This window comes from Cherax quadricarinatus, chromosome 83, assembly GCF_038502225.1.
Source record: "Cherax quadricarinatus isolate ZL_2023a chromosome 83, ASM3850222v1, whole genome shotgun sequence".
Lineage (NCBI taxonomy): Eukaryota > Metazoa > Arthropoda > Malacostraca > Decapoda > Parastacidae > Cherax > Cherax quadricarinatus.
In genome coordinates, this window is record NC_091374.1 from 4,470,100 (window position 1) to 4,486,122 (window position 16,023).

Genomic DNA, 16,023 nt, shown 5'->3' on the forward strand with positions numbered 1-16,023 from the left:
AAACTAGAAGTTCCCAATTATATCAGCTGGGCTCCTTTACCTAAGCAAAGGAAGACGTAAACATTTTTACCCGAGCCAGCAACTAGTTTAACCCTACAACCCAAAAAATATCCGGAACGGAAAAGTGGAGCTGATGAATTGGGTCCCCGCCTCTGACGTACCTAACGGGCAGAATAGGACGTGGACAATCGTCCAGAAAGACGTTTTTTCCCTGTGGAGCTTTATCATAGTGAATTATTATTATTATTATTATAAAGGGGGAAGCACTAAACCCGTAGGATTATACAGCGCCTATGGGGGGGTGGAAGGCATTCAGGCTTAATTCAGGGAACTGGAGCACAGATCCAACTGGAGCACAGATCCAATTCCCTAGATCAAGAGCCCCTCACCAGCGTCAAGGAGCCTTCCTTGAGGGGTTATCATAGTGAAACAAAGGTCAGGCGAATCGAGTGATGTCAGATGCAGTAAGATCAGTTACGGGTGGATGAATCACGTTTTGTGCATCGCATAGAAAGGCAGGATCAGTCGTATGAGGATAATTGATACACTGAAACTTCCTAGTTATGACCCAATGTGTTGGACATAACGATCAAGGATGACTTGGAAAAATGAACGTTTGTTTCAGCAACAACCTGGCCTCTTTCCTCGCCCCGCAGAACCAATTGGTTTCACACATCGTTTTTCTGTAGCTAGTGTTCCGCCGTGACTAGGATATGAGAGTTGCTTTATGAGCCTCTTAATCCATGGAACTCTCGTTAAAAGGTGGGCACACAAAAAAAATGTGGTAAATATGTAGAATGAACTAATATGAGAAAGTGGAAAAGACAAACTAATACACGGTTTCAAAACGGATATCATACAGCCCTTAGAGGCCAGGAACCAATAATGAATATTATGAGGCGGGGCCAAGAGCTGAGTTTCGACCCCCGGAAACAACTCGATGAGCACACATATACCAGACGTTAATCCCCAAGAGGAAGAACAGGCAGGAATAAAGGGAAGGGAACCCAAGTGGATGAGGAAGTATCTGGTAGACCTGACAGAGTAACTGAGGGAGGAAGCGAGGTTAGTTAGATATCTTTCACGCACCCCATACTCATCCCGTGGGAGGTAGTCTAAAAGACTGCAGAGGCACATAATAGGTCAAGGGACTGGACCGCAAAATTCTGATAGCTAAGCAAGCTACAGTGGTAATAAACTATACATGTTTATATCTGGTTACAATCATGAGTTATTTATACAGACATGAATTAGGTCACAGCAAAAATTACAAAAGGAAGCGAGGTACGCAAGGTTCTGTAGTGGAGACTCTGCTGTTGCTGACAGACATGATCTGACAGGAGTCAGATCATGTGTCAGCAACAGCAGAGGCTGTTTCTCCGTTTTGCTAATGATGTCCCTTCAAGGAAGTGCCTTGATTATGGTGAAGGGCTATTGATCCACTAGAAGTGCAAGCAACAGTAGGTGATAGAGACTTGAGAAGCATAGCAACACTGGTAGTAACACCACCACCGCTATCACCATAAATAACAGCAACGGCACCATAAATAACAACCAACAGGAGCAGCAGCAGCAGCAGCATTAGGGCAGGTCAGCAGTAGGAAATGACTGAGGCAGACTTGAGCATGTGATGAATGGTGTGGATGAACACTGGTGACGCCTCCTGCAGCACCTGCTTCGCCCCGTCATCAGCCTCTCCCAGCACTAATTGGTATAGATCAGCGTAGTACTGTAAAGACATCAACAGAGTTACAGCTCATCACTGGCGGTACGCGAAGTTATTTTCATCACATTAATCACGAACGTTAGCATCGTATTATTAATCACTTCATATACGCCATTATCACATCAATATTAATCAATCAATGCCCTTAGCACACACACACACACACACACATACACACACACACACATCAATACAAGCATCAATACAGGCATCAACATATCAATACAAGCTTCATTACGAATATCAACACAGGTATCAATACATCAACATATGAATCAACACTGACATCAACCCTCGAAGCACACATCTCTGACAGACCTTATGTCTGCCTGAATCTTTATACAAACTCAACACAGCTATAAGGCCCCAAAACGTGGAATAATTAGTCAGATAAACTACAACAATTTAAACTTAATGAAATCGAACACTCCAATAGCACGTCAAATCGTAAAAGAAATTACGTGTCATAAAAAAAAAAACACGAAAAGAGCAAATTTCGATGAACTCGAAAACATTAAAAAATAATATGCTCTTCGTGAACCTATATCAAGTTTTTGGCAAGAAATTATCTGCTTCGTTGAAAAGCGCACGTTTTCCTCAGGAGAGGCCGAGTGACCTGAGCTGAGGTGAGGGAGGTGGGTCTAACCTTTTCTGGTTCCTCCTCAGCAGTGGAGAAAGACTGAGAGATCTCCGAACACTCCAGTACTGCTGTTCTCTGAGGCGTCACTAAAACCAGCGGCTGACCTACCTGCAACGAGAAGAGCTTATTGTTATTACTAACCCGGAGGGTTAGTAACCCAGGATAACCCTGAGGGTTAGTAACCCAGGATACCCCGGAGGGTTAGTAACCCAGGATAACCCGGAGGGTTAGTAACCCAGGATAACCCGGAGGGTTAGTAACCCAGGATAACCCTGAGGGTTAGTAACCCAGGATACCCCGGAGGGTTAGTAACCCAGGATAACCCGGAGGGTTAGTAACCCAGGATAACCCGGAGGGTTGCTAACCCAGGATACCCCGGAGGGTTAGTAACCCAGGATAACCCGGAGGGTTAGTAACCCAGGATAACCCGGAGGGTTAGTAACCCAGGATACCCCGGAGGGTTAGTAACCCAGGATAACCCGGAGGGTTAGTAACCCAGGATAATTGTAGAAAACCAGTATAACTTCCTTTTCATTGGGATCCTTCGATTCTCTTCCCCAGGATGCGACTCACAACCGTCGGATAACATCCAGATACATACTGCTAGGTGAACAGGGCAACAAGTGTAAGAAAGCACATCCAAAGTTTTGCAGGGTTCGAACCAAGGACCTTCAATTACGAGTAACTAGCCTAATATCAACAAATCAAGCCTACATTCCTAGAGAGAGGGAGAGAGACAGACCTGTGTGTCATCAGCAGACAGTATCTTTGTCTTCATCTGGAACACCAGTTTTGTCTTGCCAGCCAGGAGGTTCCAGCGACTCCAGGCGAAGTGTAGAGCAGGTGCCACAAGTGCCATACAGCGGTACAAGTGCTGCTCGGTGACCCTGTGTTTGGTGGGCAGACCGTCCATGTAACAGTAAGAGTCGCGGTCAGGAAACAAGTTGATCCCGTAAAACTGCAGCGTCTGTGGAAGTTCAGAGCACCAGATATATTTTAATACAATAATGTTTTCAGAAGGTATATTTGTCACTAAGATCTCTTACGTTGAAAATATTTACGCAAGACAAATATTCATTTTATTTCATGAGAGCACTAAATCCGCAGGAGGATTGGCGTGTAGTTAAATTCGATCCATGGAAATGGAAAGTATCATCAATTCTATGGATCAAGAGCCCTTCAACGGCACTCCCCTACACCAAATGGTTTCTATTTTTTTAAGATAGCATTATATACTTAAAGGTAAGTATTCTTCAATGTATACACCGAGGGTTTCCTGTAATCCTTATTTTAGGCATTAAAGTATCCTTGACTAATGTACAAATGACATGTAGCCTAATGATCATTATGTAGTCGACAAGCTAAAATTTAAACCTAATAAAACAACCAAGTAGTGTGTGTGCTTATCTTATTAACTGCGTTGGAGTTTATAGGCTTGTGTGCATATACCTTAATGAGAGCGTTGGGTTTCATAGGCTTGCCGTAGAGGTGAGAGAGAGCAGTGCGGGCGCCATCCTGTAGGTTGGCCAAGCATACTTGACCTTCCTCCTGTAAACAAACACAAGTATTAATGCTTCACCTACAAGTCAAACATCTGCAAGCTTGTTTACATCTGAAACATCAACAATAATAATGAACTTACTATGATAGTGAAATGGTGGAGGCTCGAACCTCCGTCCTAGTTCATGAATAGTGAGCTTACCATGATAGTGAAGTCAGCCACGACCACAGCTGCGATGAGAGTGAGGGTGACAGCATGGCCTCCCTCAGGCTTCAGTTCCCAACTCTGGAAGGGTAGATTGGCGAACCTGTTCATAGCCAGTCCCATCACACCTAGCCGTGTCGTCCGCACCTGCCACACACACACACACGTTCTTAGTTTGTAGTGCTTTACACCGCTGAATTTACACTATAAAGCCATTATTCTACTTCATCTGTGTCCAAGCATACTATCCCTCCATTCCCAGTATGCTGCCCTCCGCAGGATTGAACCCTGGTCCTTCGTTTGTGAGCCGAAGGCGCTATTGCTATCAACTGCATATGAATAATTCAAGCCGCATTTCACGTGTACACTAGCATCATTATTATAATCAAGGGGGAAGCGCTAAATCCACATTATTATTATTATAATCAAGGGGGAACCGCTAAACCCAGAGGATTATACAGCGCCTGGGGGGGGATGTGGAAGGCATTCAGGCTTAATTCGGGGAACTGGAGCACAAATCCAATTCCCTAAATCAAGAGCCCCTCACCAACATCAAGGAACCTTCCTTGAGGGGCTAAATCCACAGGATTATACAGCGCCTGTGGGGGGATGTGGAAGGTATTCAGGTTTAATTCAGGGAACTGGAGGACAGATCCAATTCCCTAGATCAAGAGCCCCTCACCAGCATCAAGGAAGCTTCCTTGAGGGGTACACTAGCATCAAAAATACTATAATCCCCTACACAAGGAGTGAAGTGTACATGCACCTCTGTGCATGTACGCCCCCGCGGCCCGGTCCATGACCAGGCCTCCCGATGGATCAGGGCCTGATCAACTAGGCTGTTACTGCTGGCCGCACGCAGTCCAACGTACGAGCCACAGCCCGGCTGATCCGGCACTGACTTTAGGTATCTGTCCAGCTCTCTCTTGAAGGCAGCCAGGGGTTTATTGGCTTATATTTTTTATATTAACATGCTTGTCATTCCATTATTTTCTAATTTCGGCGAGTTGGGATAATTTGCCTATTTTTCAGTACAGACTGGTTATGTATGAGAGTATTTGCATTCTGGAAGGCTATAAAGTTTGCTGCACTTATTTATCTGAATGATAAACACACACACCTGCATGACACACTGGTCCTCGTTATACTTGACATCATGGAAGTACTCGTTGGACCAGCACCTCTTCTTCTCATCCCACAGCACCATCTGCGGAGGCTCGAACCAAAACGCAGAATCCGGTAACCTTTCAACAACCAAATGTTTAAAAATGTGTAACGGAAAAAAAACACATAACAGTAAGAGATGTATTATCTTATTAACTTTCGTCACATATTTCATCCCCAATATGTAGATGTCAGCTACACAATTTTTCAAGCAGGATTCGGCTAATGTACCTTAATTTATTTTAAAGCCCAGACCTATCTAAGGTATATGATCACCCCACCCATCAGGATGCCACCTACAATAAGTGATTGTAACTCAGATGCTGATTTACAGTAGGTGAACAGACAACAACCCGAGAGTCGAACCCTAATCCTTTCGATTGTGAACCGAACGCTATATCAGTGAATTACAGGTTCTATCCACCCACGCACCCATCCTATTCACATACTTGATGGTAATGAGGAGAAGCTTCTGCAGTTCCTTCTCCAGTTGTCTCATTTCCTGTTCTACAGCCTCGGGGTCGCGGCGCCGCTGGCCAGCCGCTTCTGGTGCCGCTGGCGGGTTGTACTGTGCCACCCAGTGAACCCGCGACACAGTGCACACCTCCTCCACTATGATGTCCACCGTCAGCCGCAGCCATTGAAATAATAATTTTTAGGAGTTATGCAGATGATGAGTGTGGTGAAAAACGTCTAAAGGATATCCACTCGGAAGCAGAATGAACTGCAAATGAATCCAGGGAACCGGTGAATGAATCTGAGGCATTGGAATGAATCCAGGACGAATGGTTCACAAGGAAACGAAATCTGTTCATGCATTAATGACCTTAGAAGTTGAGTTTTGCGTAAGTTCTTCCAGTTTTATTGTCAGGCCTCTATATATCTGAAATCTTGACACTATATTCACACTGCACCAAGTAGATGATTGAACTATTTAGTTAAAATTGTAATTTGGGTACATCATTTGTTATAACGATGACTTTTGCCCAGTGGTGCCTGACCAAGACCCATTGTGAATTCTGTGACCTATTTCTATTTTGTAGTTCCACTATAGCCTAGCCTCTGACGGCACGAAATAAAATGGGACACCACAACCATAGCTTGATAAAATAAGTAATTGCAAATTACTCCAGCTGTGTACTGACCTTGTGTGATGGTACAATCAGCCATAACACGAGGCTGTGGTGGTACCTCCAGCAGGTCGATGGTGTACACGCCGCCCTGGATGCGGTACCGTCGAAGATTGAGTTCCCCCGGCGCCGTCTCCGTCAGGTGCACTGGCTTGTGTTTCTTCACCACCACCGGCGGTGCTCCTGTAACACCCACACATTGTATCGCCATCACCGGCGGTGCTCCTGTAACACCCACACATAAATAATAATTGGAAGTAATACCACTGATCTCCAGAAACAATAACAAACACAATAAGATTTCTTTACCCATCTTTTCCTTGGAGTTTCCCTCTGGTTTTCCTCCGCCCTGAGGACACAAAAAACCTATTTAATATTATTAGTTTACCGTTTTTATGTGGAATATAATCAATATAATTTAACATCATTAACAATTATATCGTGAAAGACCTCACCTCTTTGACATTATAATACCATGAAGGACCTCATCTCTTTGACATCATTATAATACCATGAAGGACTTCACCTCTTTGACATCCTTATAATATCATGAATGACCTCACCTCTTTGACATCATTATAATACCATAAAGGACCTCACCTCTTTGACATCATTTTAATACCATGAATGACCTCACCTCTTTGACATCATACCATGAAGGACCTCACCTCTTTGGGAGGAGGTTGTTCCTCAGGCTCCACCTCCTCTTCCTCTCCCCCGTCCTCTGAAATAATGTTATTATATTCACGTGAAGCGCTAAACCCTTGTGGGGATGGGGGTCATTACGCACAAGGAATGGTGGAGGCTCGATTATCTAAACACAGGTACAGTAACAAGAGCCAGATATTGTTGTTAGACACAGTACTGTTACAGATTTACATTGACTTTGTAACACTACATAATGCTGTATCCGGTTTATATTGACTTTATTAACTAAATAGTACTGTATCTGGTTTATATTGACTTTATTAACTAAATAGTACTGTATCGGGTTTATATTGACTTTATTACCTAAATAGTACTGTGGTTTATATTGACTTTATTAACTAAATAGTACTGTATCGGGTTTATATTTCTTTATTACCTAAATAGTACTGTGGTTTATATTGACTTTATTAACTAAATAGTACTGTATCGGGTTTATATTGACTTTATTAAGCAAGCAGTGTTATATCAGGTCTATATAGACTTCATAAAACACTAAATGGTTCTCAGTCAAGTTTAAATAAACCACTAAACCTGAGAAAGCACTAATGCTTCCTCAGGTTTACATTAACTAAACAAAACACTCAATAGGGTGGAACATCACATCGTAAAGACTTACTCTACTAAGCTTTCTCTTTTTTTGTTACATTATTAATCATTGTGGTAGTTAAGAAAGAACAAGATATACCTGAAATGGATAAATATAATCCATAAGACCATAAAAGTTTTTTACTGAATGTATAAACCACATTTTAGATACGGAAAATTTAGGCTATTTTGCGAAAGAATTTTAGGTTTAGAATTTTTAACCTGAATTCTCAGTAAATTATTATTATACATTATATTTAAGAAGAATTTGAAATAGATGTGATTCAACGAAGGAAAGAATCTCCAGTTCCCTGGATCAAGAGACCTTCATCATTTTAACATGCTAATTTTTTTGGTAGTATCCAACGTCAATATCTACACGATTTTACTTTTTTTTACATCTATTATTTTCTATAATATAAGTTAAAAGTTAATTTTAATCAGACTGGATTAGGTTTAGATAAATAAACCTATAAAAATTTTTATTTAGCTACAGAGCAGCAAATTAGGAAAAACTGCCATGAAACGTGACAACGAAGTAGCCGAGAAAAAGCAAAGAATGTTTAAAATTGAACATTTATAGTAAGTTTATTCAATTATACATAAATACAGTTACATAGATTATCATACATAGCAGCATACGTGTAAAGAACCTGGGATAACCCAAAAAAGTTAGAGTTACTTATTGTCATTGGGTTCCATTGGTTTATCAGGCTATTCTTGTGGGTGAGTGAGTTGTCCACCCACCTAGGAGTGTAGTTTGTTCCTCGGGCACCACTGGTGGGTTGTATGTCCTGGCAAACTTTGAGTAATGGTCATATTCAGTCCTCATCACCCTCACTACACACTCTGTCTCCACGAGGTCACCTGGTAGAGTGAATGTGAACCCCAACTCCGTCACCTGAACCATACAATTACAACATAAGAACAGAGGACTTCAGCAGGCCTACTGGTTCATATTAGTCAAGTTCTATCAAACTCGACCCTTCTCATGCATATATCTGTCCATCTTATTTTTAAAGTTATCCAATATGTTGAAAAAGACAGCTGCAAAGTGAACAGACTTCTTCAGTCAGGTGTTACCTTTGGTCACTGCTTAACAGCACAGTCAAAAATATCTTAGAAAATTACTGGAAAGTGAAGGGCTAAGTTGTTCTCTGCTGTCTTGGTACATACCTCATGAGAGTTGTTCTTGGGAGAACGAGTTGTGTTGCTCCAGAGAGCCAGGGACACCAGGGGTGATGATGTGAAGAAGGAATACACCTGTCAGTGACACCAGGTTAATAATTAAATAAATAGTTTGGTGACTGTCTGGTGTTTTCTTTGTCAAGAGCAATGGATTAATTTATCTTGTAATCCAATAAACTGCAGTAGCAGTAGTACTGTACGACACAATTTACATTATCGTGATTTTTTCGCTGAGAAGAACTTTATTATTTTTTATTTTTGGCATGAATTTGGAATGGATACATCAACAGCATGCTGTTGCCCTATTTTATATGATAATTAAACAGTGAGAACAAAAAATAACTGTTTCCCTGTCATATTCCATCACGCAGGATGGGGCTCATACAAGGTGTTGAAATATGTCAGCCGGAGTTGGTAGACTTCAGTGGGAAGGAGGGAAAAATGTAAGAGATTGGGTAGGTAGGAGGGAGAGCAGGTGAAATACCATAGTTTCGTGGTCGAGATGAGGACGGAGGTCCAGCAGCTGGTGGTATGTAGCCTCGTTCAACTTCTCCTTCTGCGCCTCCTGTAGCTCCAACCAGATCTGTAACCAACATTCAACACAGCCTAGTTCATTCAGCTTAGGTCAGGCTCACAGAAATTAGCCTAGCGCAGACTCACAGCACATAGCCTAGCTCAAACTTAAGTATAATGAAATAACATTTACTCACACATACAATTTAGAGAATTTTGACACATAGGTTGCCAAAATTTTGGCGACTGGCTACAATTTTACTGAAAATGGTATTTTCACCTTCAATCAGCCTGATAAATTACCTAACTCACCTCGCTTCTTATTATTATTATTATTATTAAAGATTCGCCGGTATTCTCCCAGCCCGGGCCTTGTCCAAGTGGTGGCCCGGCCTTGGCTCCCTCTTTAGGGAGTGTCTGAGACCTAAGTCTCCCATGGGAGGAGGCACAAGTACCTCCTCATCTTTGGGACCAACTGTCCCCAGGCCTAGCCACAAGCTAGGCCTCTCTGGTCTGCCATCCCCGCCACAAGGGGGCTAATGGGAATGACAGTCTTATGAGCTAAAGGCTCGGGCTCAGGCACCTACCCTACCCTAGAAGGGCTGGGCATGGTGTCGATTCACCTCGCTTCCTCGTATAATCTTACAAATCATCCCACTTCTCTGTAATCCTAATACTCTGACGTATTTATGCTGGGAATTCATATTTATTTCCCTCTAGTAACGCGAAGCTCCACCAGCCTGCCATATTATTATTATTATTATTATAATCAAAAAGAACCCCCAGCCTGCCATAGGTACCTACAAGTTAGTGGTTATTAAGTACCTGGTAAAGCCTTATGAAAGTAGAACGTCGAACTTATAAAGTTCTTAATAATCTCCCATGCTTGCTTACCTCCTTCCAGTCCCTGAGCTGCTTCTCAGTAGCGTCTCTGGTCTCCTCCACAACTCCTTCCAGCTCCGAGATCACCTGACATGTGCAACATATCAAGTTATGGATTTAAGTGACTAAATATATGCTACAGAACATAAGATTAATTGCAATAAAACGTTGCGCTAAACCACAAGGGTCATACAGCGCTGCAGAATCGTATGTGCTAATGATGAAATATACGAAGATCAGAGACTAGTGAGTTAGGATTATGCAAGAGGCGGAGTTAGTTGGGGGTGGCAGGGGAACACTAAAGGGAAAATATAATCAGAGTTGGCGCAATAAAGCAATTGCTGACAAAAAGACAGAGGGAGTCTGTGTCAAAGGTGGGGTTGTCAGCAAGGTCAGAAGCAAATGCGTTAGGGTGGTGACGACGCCGGGGATAAATTCTGCATGCCCGACAACGGAACTTGACAGCGGTGGTAAGTGTTTCTTCATGAGATACCCATGATTAAGATGGTTGCGTCCGATACGTAGGTGGGAGAATGTCCATCACCGGTTTTTGTCTCTTCGCAACCAGAGGTCAGCCAAAATTATCGAAAATGTCACTTGCAACCGAAAAATTGTCCTCAATACCAAGATACCGCTGTGTTGCAGTGTCTGACTGTGAATATGGCAATGGTATACAATACCGACATGTTGCAAGAGTGCTTTGCTGATACTGTGGTCTGAGATAGGGTTCGTAGGTACCGTTGGTTGAAGAGTAAAAAATTTAGTCCATGAGTTACCGTGAAATACAGGGTCTATTAATGACGCTCGTAAAGTCTTCAAGGCAATCCCCAGGTCCTGACCACAGAGAGTTATTCATATATAAATATGCAATTTACAGTATCGAAGCATTTATTAGTGGTATGAATTATGAGAGTACTCACATGAATGACTTGGTCTGTCTTGGCCAAAGCTCCATGTAATGTAGCTGTGTCTGGGTCAGCCCGCCATAGGCTCAAGTACCTGTTCATCTCTGGCACACTAGTCGGGTCAGGCAAGCCATCACACCTCATCATCCGCTCCCACTGAGTATAAATATGAAACTTCATCCAGGAAATCCAGTAATGATTTGACACATAGTAGTATATATTTGTACAATGGTTCTGACACACATATATGTTGCAGGTCTACATCAATGGTATGTTATATAGGTTTAACTTACAGTATAATAAACAAATCAAGTCAGACAGTAGTATTTATTTTCATTTGGGGCAAATGACCTGTTACTCCTTATAATAAGGACGGTAGAAGATATATTGTCGTCCTCTGGGCATAGAATAGTGCCAGATGATCTAGTATGAATACCTAGGTATGAGAACTGTGTTACGTGATCTAATACCACCCTTAGGTATTAAAAGGGTGACAAGCACTAAAAACATTAAATAATTTATTCCCTCCCCCCAAAAAAATGGAATTATAATTTTATGTACAGCCCATAATATGAATAGTTCTTGTATTGTCTGTGTCGCACAATTTCGAGTGAACTACTGCATGAACTACTACTACATGATAACACCTTCAGCTCAAAACTTAAGCACCTGGGTTCGATTCCAAAACAAGCGAAAACATTGAGCCTGTTTCCTAACATTGTTTTCCTGTTCATCTAGCAGTAAGTACGAAACTGTGTCAGCCGGCTGTTGTGGGTCGCAATATGGGGGAAGAGAATCAATGGAAATAGTGTCTTGACTGAGCTCCCCTGAGTTACTATTTCTCCGGGTTAATAATCCGAGTAAAATCTGCCCTGCTAGTGGGTACCTCCGTGTCATGATGCCCCTATATCGTTTATACCTTCCCTGCCTTTCTGCTCGTGTTTACCTCTTCTTTGTCCTTAAGACGGTCCCTTGTGAGGTCCATGGTAAGATCGAGCTGTGTTGTAACGGTGATGGTAGCTTTGAGTTGCACCTGCCGCTGCCGCTGCTGCTCCAGCCTCGCCTCCTCCCGCCTCGCCGCCTCCTCCGCCTCTCTCTCCTTCCTCGCTGCTTCCTCTTCCTCCTCTCGGATCCTGACGGGGAAATCAACATAATGTATGAATAAAGGAGCACTGCAGCAAACCTATTGACCCATGCTAGATAGGTATGACTTCAACCCACTCATAAACCCGTCCAACCTGCATTTAAAACTACCCAGTTCTCGTCTCAATGACACTACCTGGGGGTTTGCTCCACTCATCTACAACTCTATTGACAAATCAGTGCATCTCTCTATAACACTGACAAGCGCAACTTGAACGTCTTTCCGCCTCCCAGTCATACAATCACTACAATCCTTTCACCTAACACACTCACCTGGCCTCCTCAGCTTCCCTTTGCTTCCTCTCCAGCTCCAGTTGTCTCAGCTTCTCCCGCTCTTCCTTACTGAGCTTCCTGGTGGCACCTTGAGCTTGCTGAAAAGTAAGGTGACTGTGGCGAACATAATCAAAATTTATTTCCATTGTCCTAAACTTTGGAATAATATGATATAAAGATTCGTTAAACATGACGAAAAGGAAAACAATAAAAAGGAACATAAAATATAATTTATTTAGATACTCTCATGTCTTATTATAATAAAAAAATGTGTGTATGAACGTGTAATGGTACAAGGTTGAAATGATGGCGGCTCGTCAGGATTGTCAGGGACCCAATACCTCCTGGTATTGGGCAATAACTCCTGGTATTGGGCAATACCTCCTGGTATTGGGCAATACCTCCTGGTATTGGGCACTTGATATCCCTGACGGGATCTGCGAGTTTGACCAGCCGACCACTGAATGCATTCGAGAAATGGATTAAATCAATTGAAATATATTGTCAAATGCTTTTCTGTAGAGTGGTGGTGCAGAGGATACAATGTCTGCTCGATATTTACCAGCCTGGAGTCGCCTGTTACAAAAAGCAAATCAGAAGCTTAGAGGACTAGTTGACCTGAAGTTCCTGAATACAACCCTTCCTCGGATCAAACCTGGTATAACTCTTACAAGTTTGCAGTTTTCTGATTAATACAGTAATATTTTAAAAGACTGAAGAACATCTAAGTTTAAGACACCCCTAGATAATGGTGAGGGGTTTTTGATATAGGAACTAGACCAGTGCTCCAGTTCCTTAAATTTGAACTCCTTCCATTCTCCCGGGCGCTGTACGACACCTACAGATTTAGGGCTCCCCTCCATGAATGCAATAATAATAATAATAATAATAATAATAATAATAATAATAATAATAATAATAATAATAATAATAATAATAATAATAATAGCTAACTCGCTGGTAAAGAGAGAGCGAGGATGTGGGGACAGAAGAAGAGTAACTTTGAATATCAACATCTCTATGATGTATCTAAATGAATTTTTGTAGTAGATAGTATAACAGAAATTTATGTAGAATGAGCTGACCTTGGGTGGCATGCTGGTGGTGTAGGTGGGCAGTGTTCTCTCTAGCTCTGGAACACTTGGACACTGATGGTGTAGGTGGGCAGTGTTCTTTCTAGCTCTGGAACACTTGGACACTGATGGTGTAGGTGGGCAGTGTTCTCTCTAGCTCTGGAACACTTGGACACTGGTGGTGTAGGTGGGCAGTGTTCTCTCTAGCTCTGGAACACTTGATGGACACTCTCCTATAGATTAACTTTAATGGAGAGAGAGAGAGAGAGAGAGAGAGAGAGAGAGAGAGAGAGAGAGAGAGAGAGAGAGAGAGAGAGAGAGAGAGAGAGAGAGAGAGAGAGAGAGAGAGAGAGAGGTTGGTTAATATGAGTAATGAGTAAACTGTAAAATTATAAGTAATGTATCAACATCATCCACACTTGTACTTCATCATCACCCACACCTGTACCTCATCAGCACTCACGCTTGTGCCTCACCATTACCCACACCTGTACCTCACCATCACTCACACCTGTACCTCACCATCACCCACACTTGTACCTCACCATCACCCACACCTGTATCTCATCATCACCTACACCTGTACCTCACCATCACCCACACTTGTACCTCATCATCACCCACACTTCTACCTCACCAGCATCCACACTTTTATATCACCATCACCCACACCTGTACCTCACCAGCACCCACACTTTTACATCACCATCACCCACACTTGTACGTCACCATCACCCACACTTGTACCTTACCATCACCCACACCTGTATCTCACCATCACCCACACCTGTACCTCACCAGCACCCACACTTCTACCTCACCATCACCCACACTTCTACCTCACCAGCACCCACACTTTTACATCACCATCACCCACACCTGTACCTCACCAGCACCCACACTTTTACATCACCATCACCCACACTTGTACGTCACCATCACTCACACTTGTACCGCACCAGCACCACTTCTTACCTTCTCTTAATTCACTCTTATATATCACCATCACTCACATCTGTGCCTCGCCATTACTCACGCTTATATCTCACCATCACTCACACGTTTACCCATCAAGAACCCCAATGAAAACAAGTCAATTTGACTTTATTAGCTAATCTTAGGTAATTTACATATAATATGTTACTATGTAAAAATCATTGTAAATATTTAAGCCTGTGTAATGTACATGAATAAATTTACTATAACCCCACAAGAACCTTTACTGCGAGGCAGGGCCAGGAGCTGAGTCTCGACCCCAGTAACCACGAGTAGGCGAGTAGTGCAGCGTTAGCGTCATAGTTGCCATGACGACGCCTTGTTTTCGTTGGTGGTTGTGAAAGTTACCACCAGGTGGCAGCAGCACCTCTGGCTCACATCAGCTGTTTTCCGTCAAACAAGAGACGGACGGAAAACCTGGACGGATTATTATTATTATAATCAAGGGGGTAGCGCTAAACCCGAAGGATTATACAGCAAACCTGGACGGAAAGAATAAGTAAGTAAGTAAGTTTATTCAGGTATACACAAATACAGTTACATAGAATTATCATACATAGCAGCATATGTGTAGAGAACCTGGGATAACCCAAATTATTATTATAATCAAGGGGGAAGCGCTAAACCCGGAGGATTATACAGCGCCTGGGGGGGGGGGATGTGGAAGGCATTCAGGCTTAATTCGGGGAACTGGAGCACAGATCCAATTCTCTAAATCAAGAGCCCCTCACCAACATCAAGGAACCTTCCTTGAGGGGAAGGGATAACCCAAAAAAGTCAGACAGAGTGACTTATTTCCATTGGTACTGGTACACATAGTTACATAAATTATCATACATATTATTATTATAATCAAGGGGGAAGCGCTAAACCCGGAGGATTATACAGCGCCTGGGGGGGGATGTGGAAGGCATTCAGGCTTAATTCGGGGAACTGGAGCACAGATCCAATTCCCTAAATCAAGAGCCCCTCACCAACATCAAGGAACCTTCCTTGAGGGGTTCATACATATTAATATATGGGTAAATTAGCTGCCAGGATAACCGAAAAAGTTATTTATTTTCATGGTGGTCCTTGTAATATGTTATTTAAACCTTAAAAGTCCTATAGCTCGATTGGTAGCGCATTCAGCTCACACACTGAGGTCCGTGGTTCGATCCCCGGTACGGGTGGAAACATTAGAACATCTTTCTTTAAGACACCTACTGTCCATGTTCACCTATTTTTATTTTTATTTATTAGTGGACTGGTGTGGGTCGCATCCTGGGAACAAAACTGACCTAATTTACGGGAAATGTTCTACATAACAAGGGGCTTTGTATATAGTAGTATGTCAGTGATGTCAGCTATGGTCTGTATACCTTGTACATGTACTGGTAGAAATATTTATTA

The 16,023-nt window shown here is 42.6% G+C and overlaps 1 protein-coding gene across 1 annotated transcript; it reads right to left on the minus strand.

Moving 5' to 3' along the window:
- Window positions 1-1,190: 1,190 nt before the first annotated feature.
- LOC128702270 (dynein axonemal intermediate chain 7-like) lies at window positions 1,191-15,134 on the minus strand. The gene is made up of 19 exons (XM_053796442.2): window positions 14,853-15,134; window positions 13,648-13,868; window positions 12,563-12,660; window positions 12,093-12,279; window positions 11,162-11,302; window positions 10,254-10,328; window positions 9,331-9,429; window positions 8,835-8,921; window positions 8,406-8,559; window positions 7,034-7,089; window positions 6,675-6,714; window positions 6,381-6,548; window positions 5,685-5,847; window positions 5,192-5,315; window positions 4,069-4,218; window positions 3,816-3,914; window positions 3,109-3,333; window positions 2,373-2,474; window positions 1,191-1,729 (listed from the first exon to the last, which is right to left on the minus strand). Exons 2-19 carry the CDS (start codon window positions 13,657-13,659, stop codon window positions 1,592-1,594), a joined length of 2,118 nt encoding a protein of 705 aa, XP_053652417.1. The 5' UTR covers window positions 13,660-13,868; window positions 14,853-15,134; the 3' UTR covers window positions 1,191-1,591.
- Between the last annotated feature and the right edge of the window lie 889 nt (window positions 15,135-16,023).

Excerpts from the sequence above, each read along its gene's own strand:
- LOC128702270 (XM_053796442.2), bottom strand. Across the intron at positions 6,549-6,674 it reads AAACTCCAAGGAAAAGATGG|GAGCACCGCCGGTGGTGGTG; the intron begins GTAAAGAAATCT and ends TGGGTGTTACAG. Across the intron at positions 5,316-5,684 it reads CTTCTCCTCATTACCATCAA|GTTACCGGATTCTGCGTTTT; the intron begins GTATGTGAATAG and ends GGTTGTTGAAAG.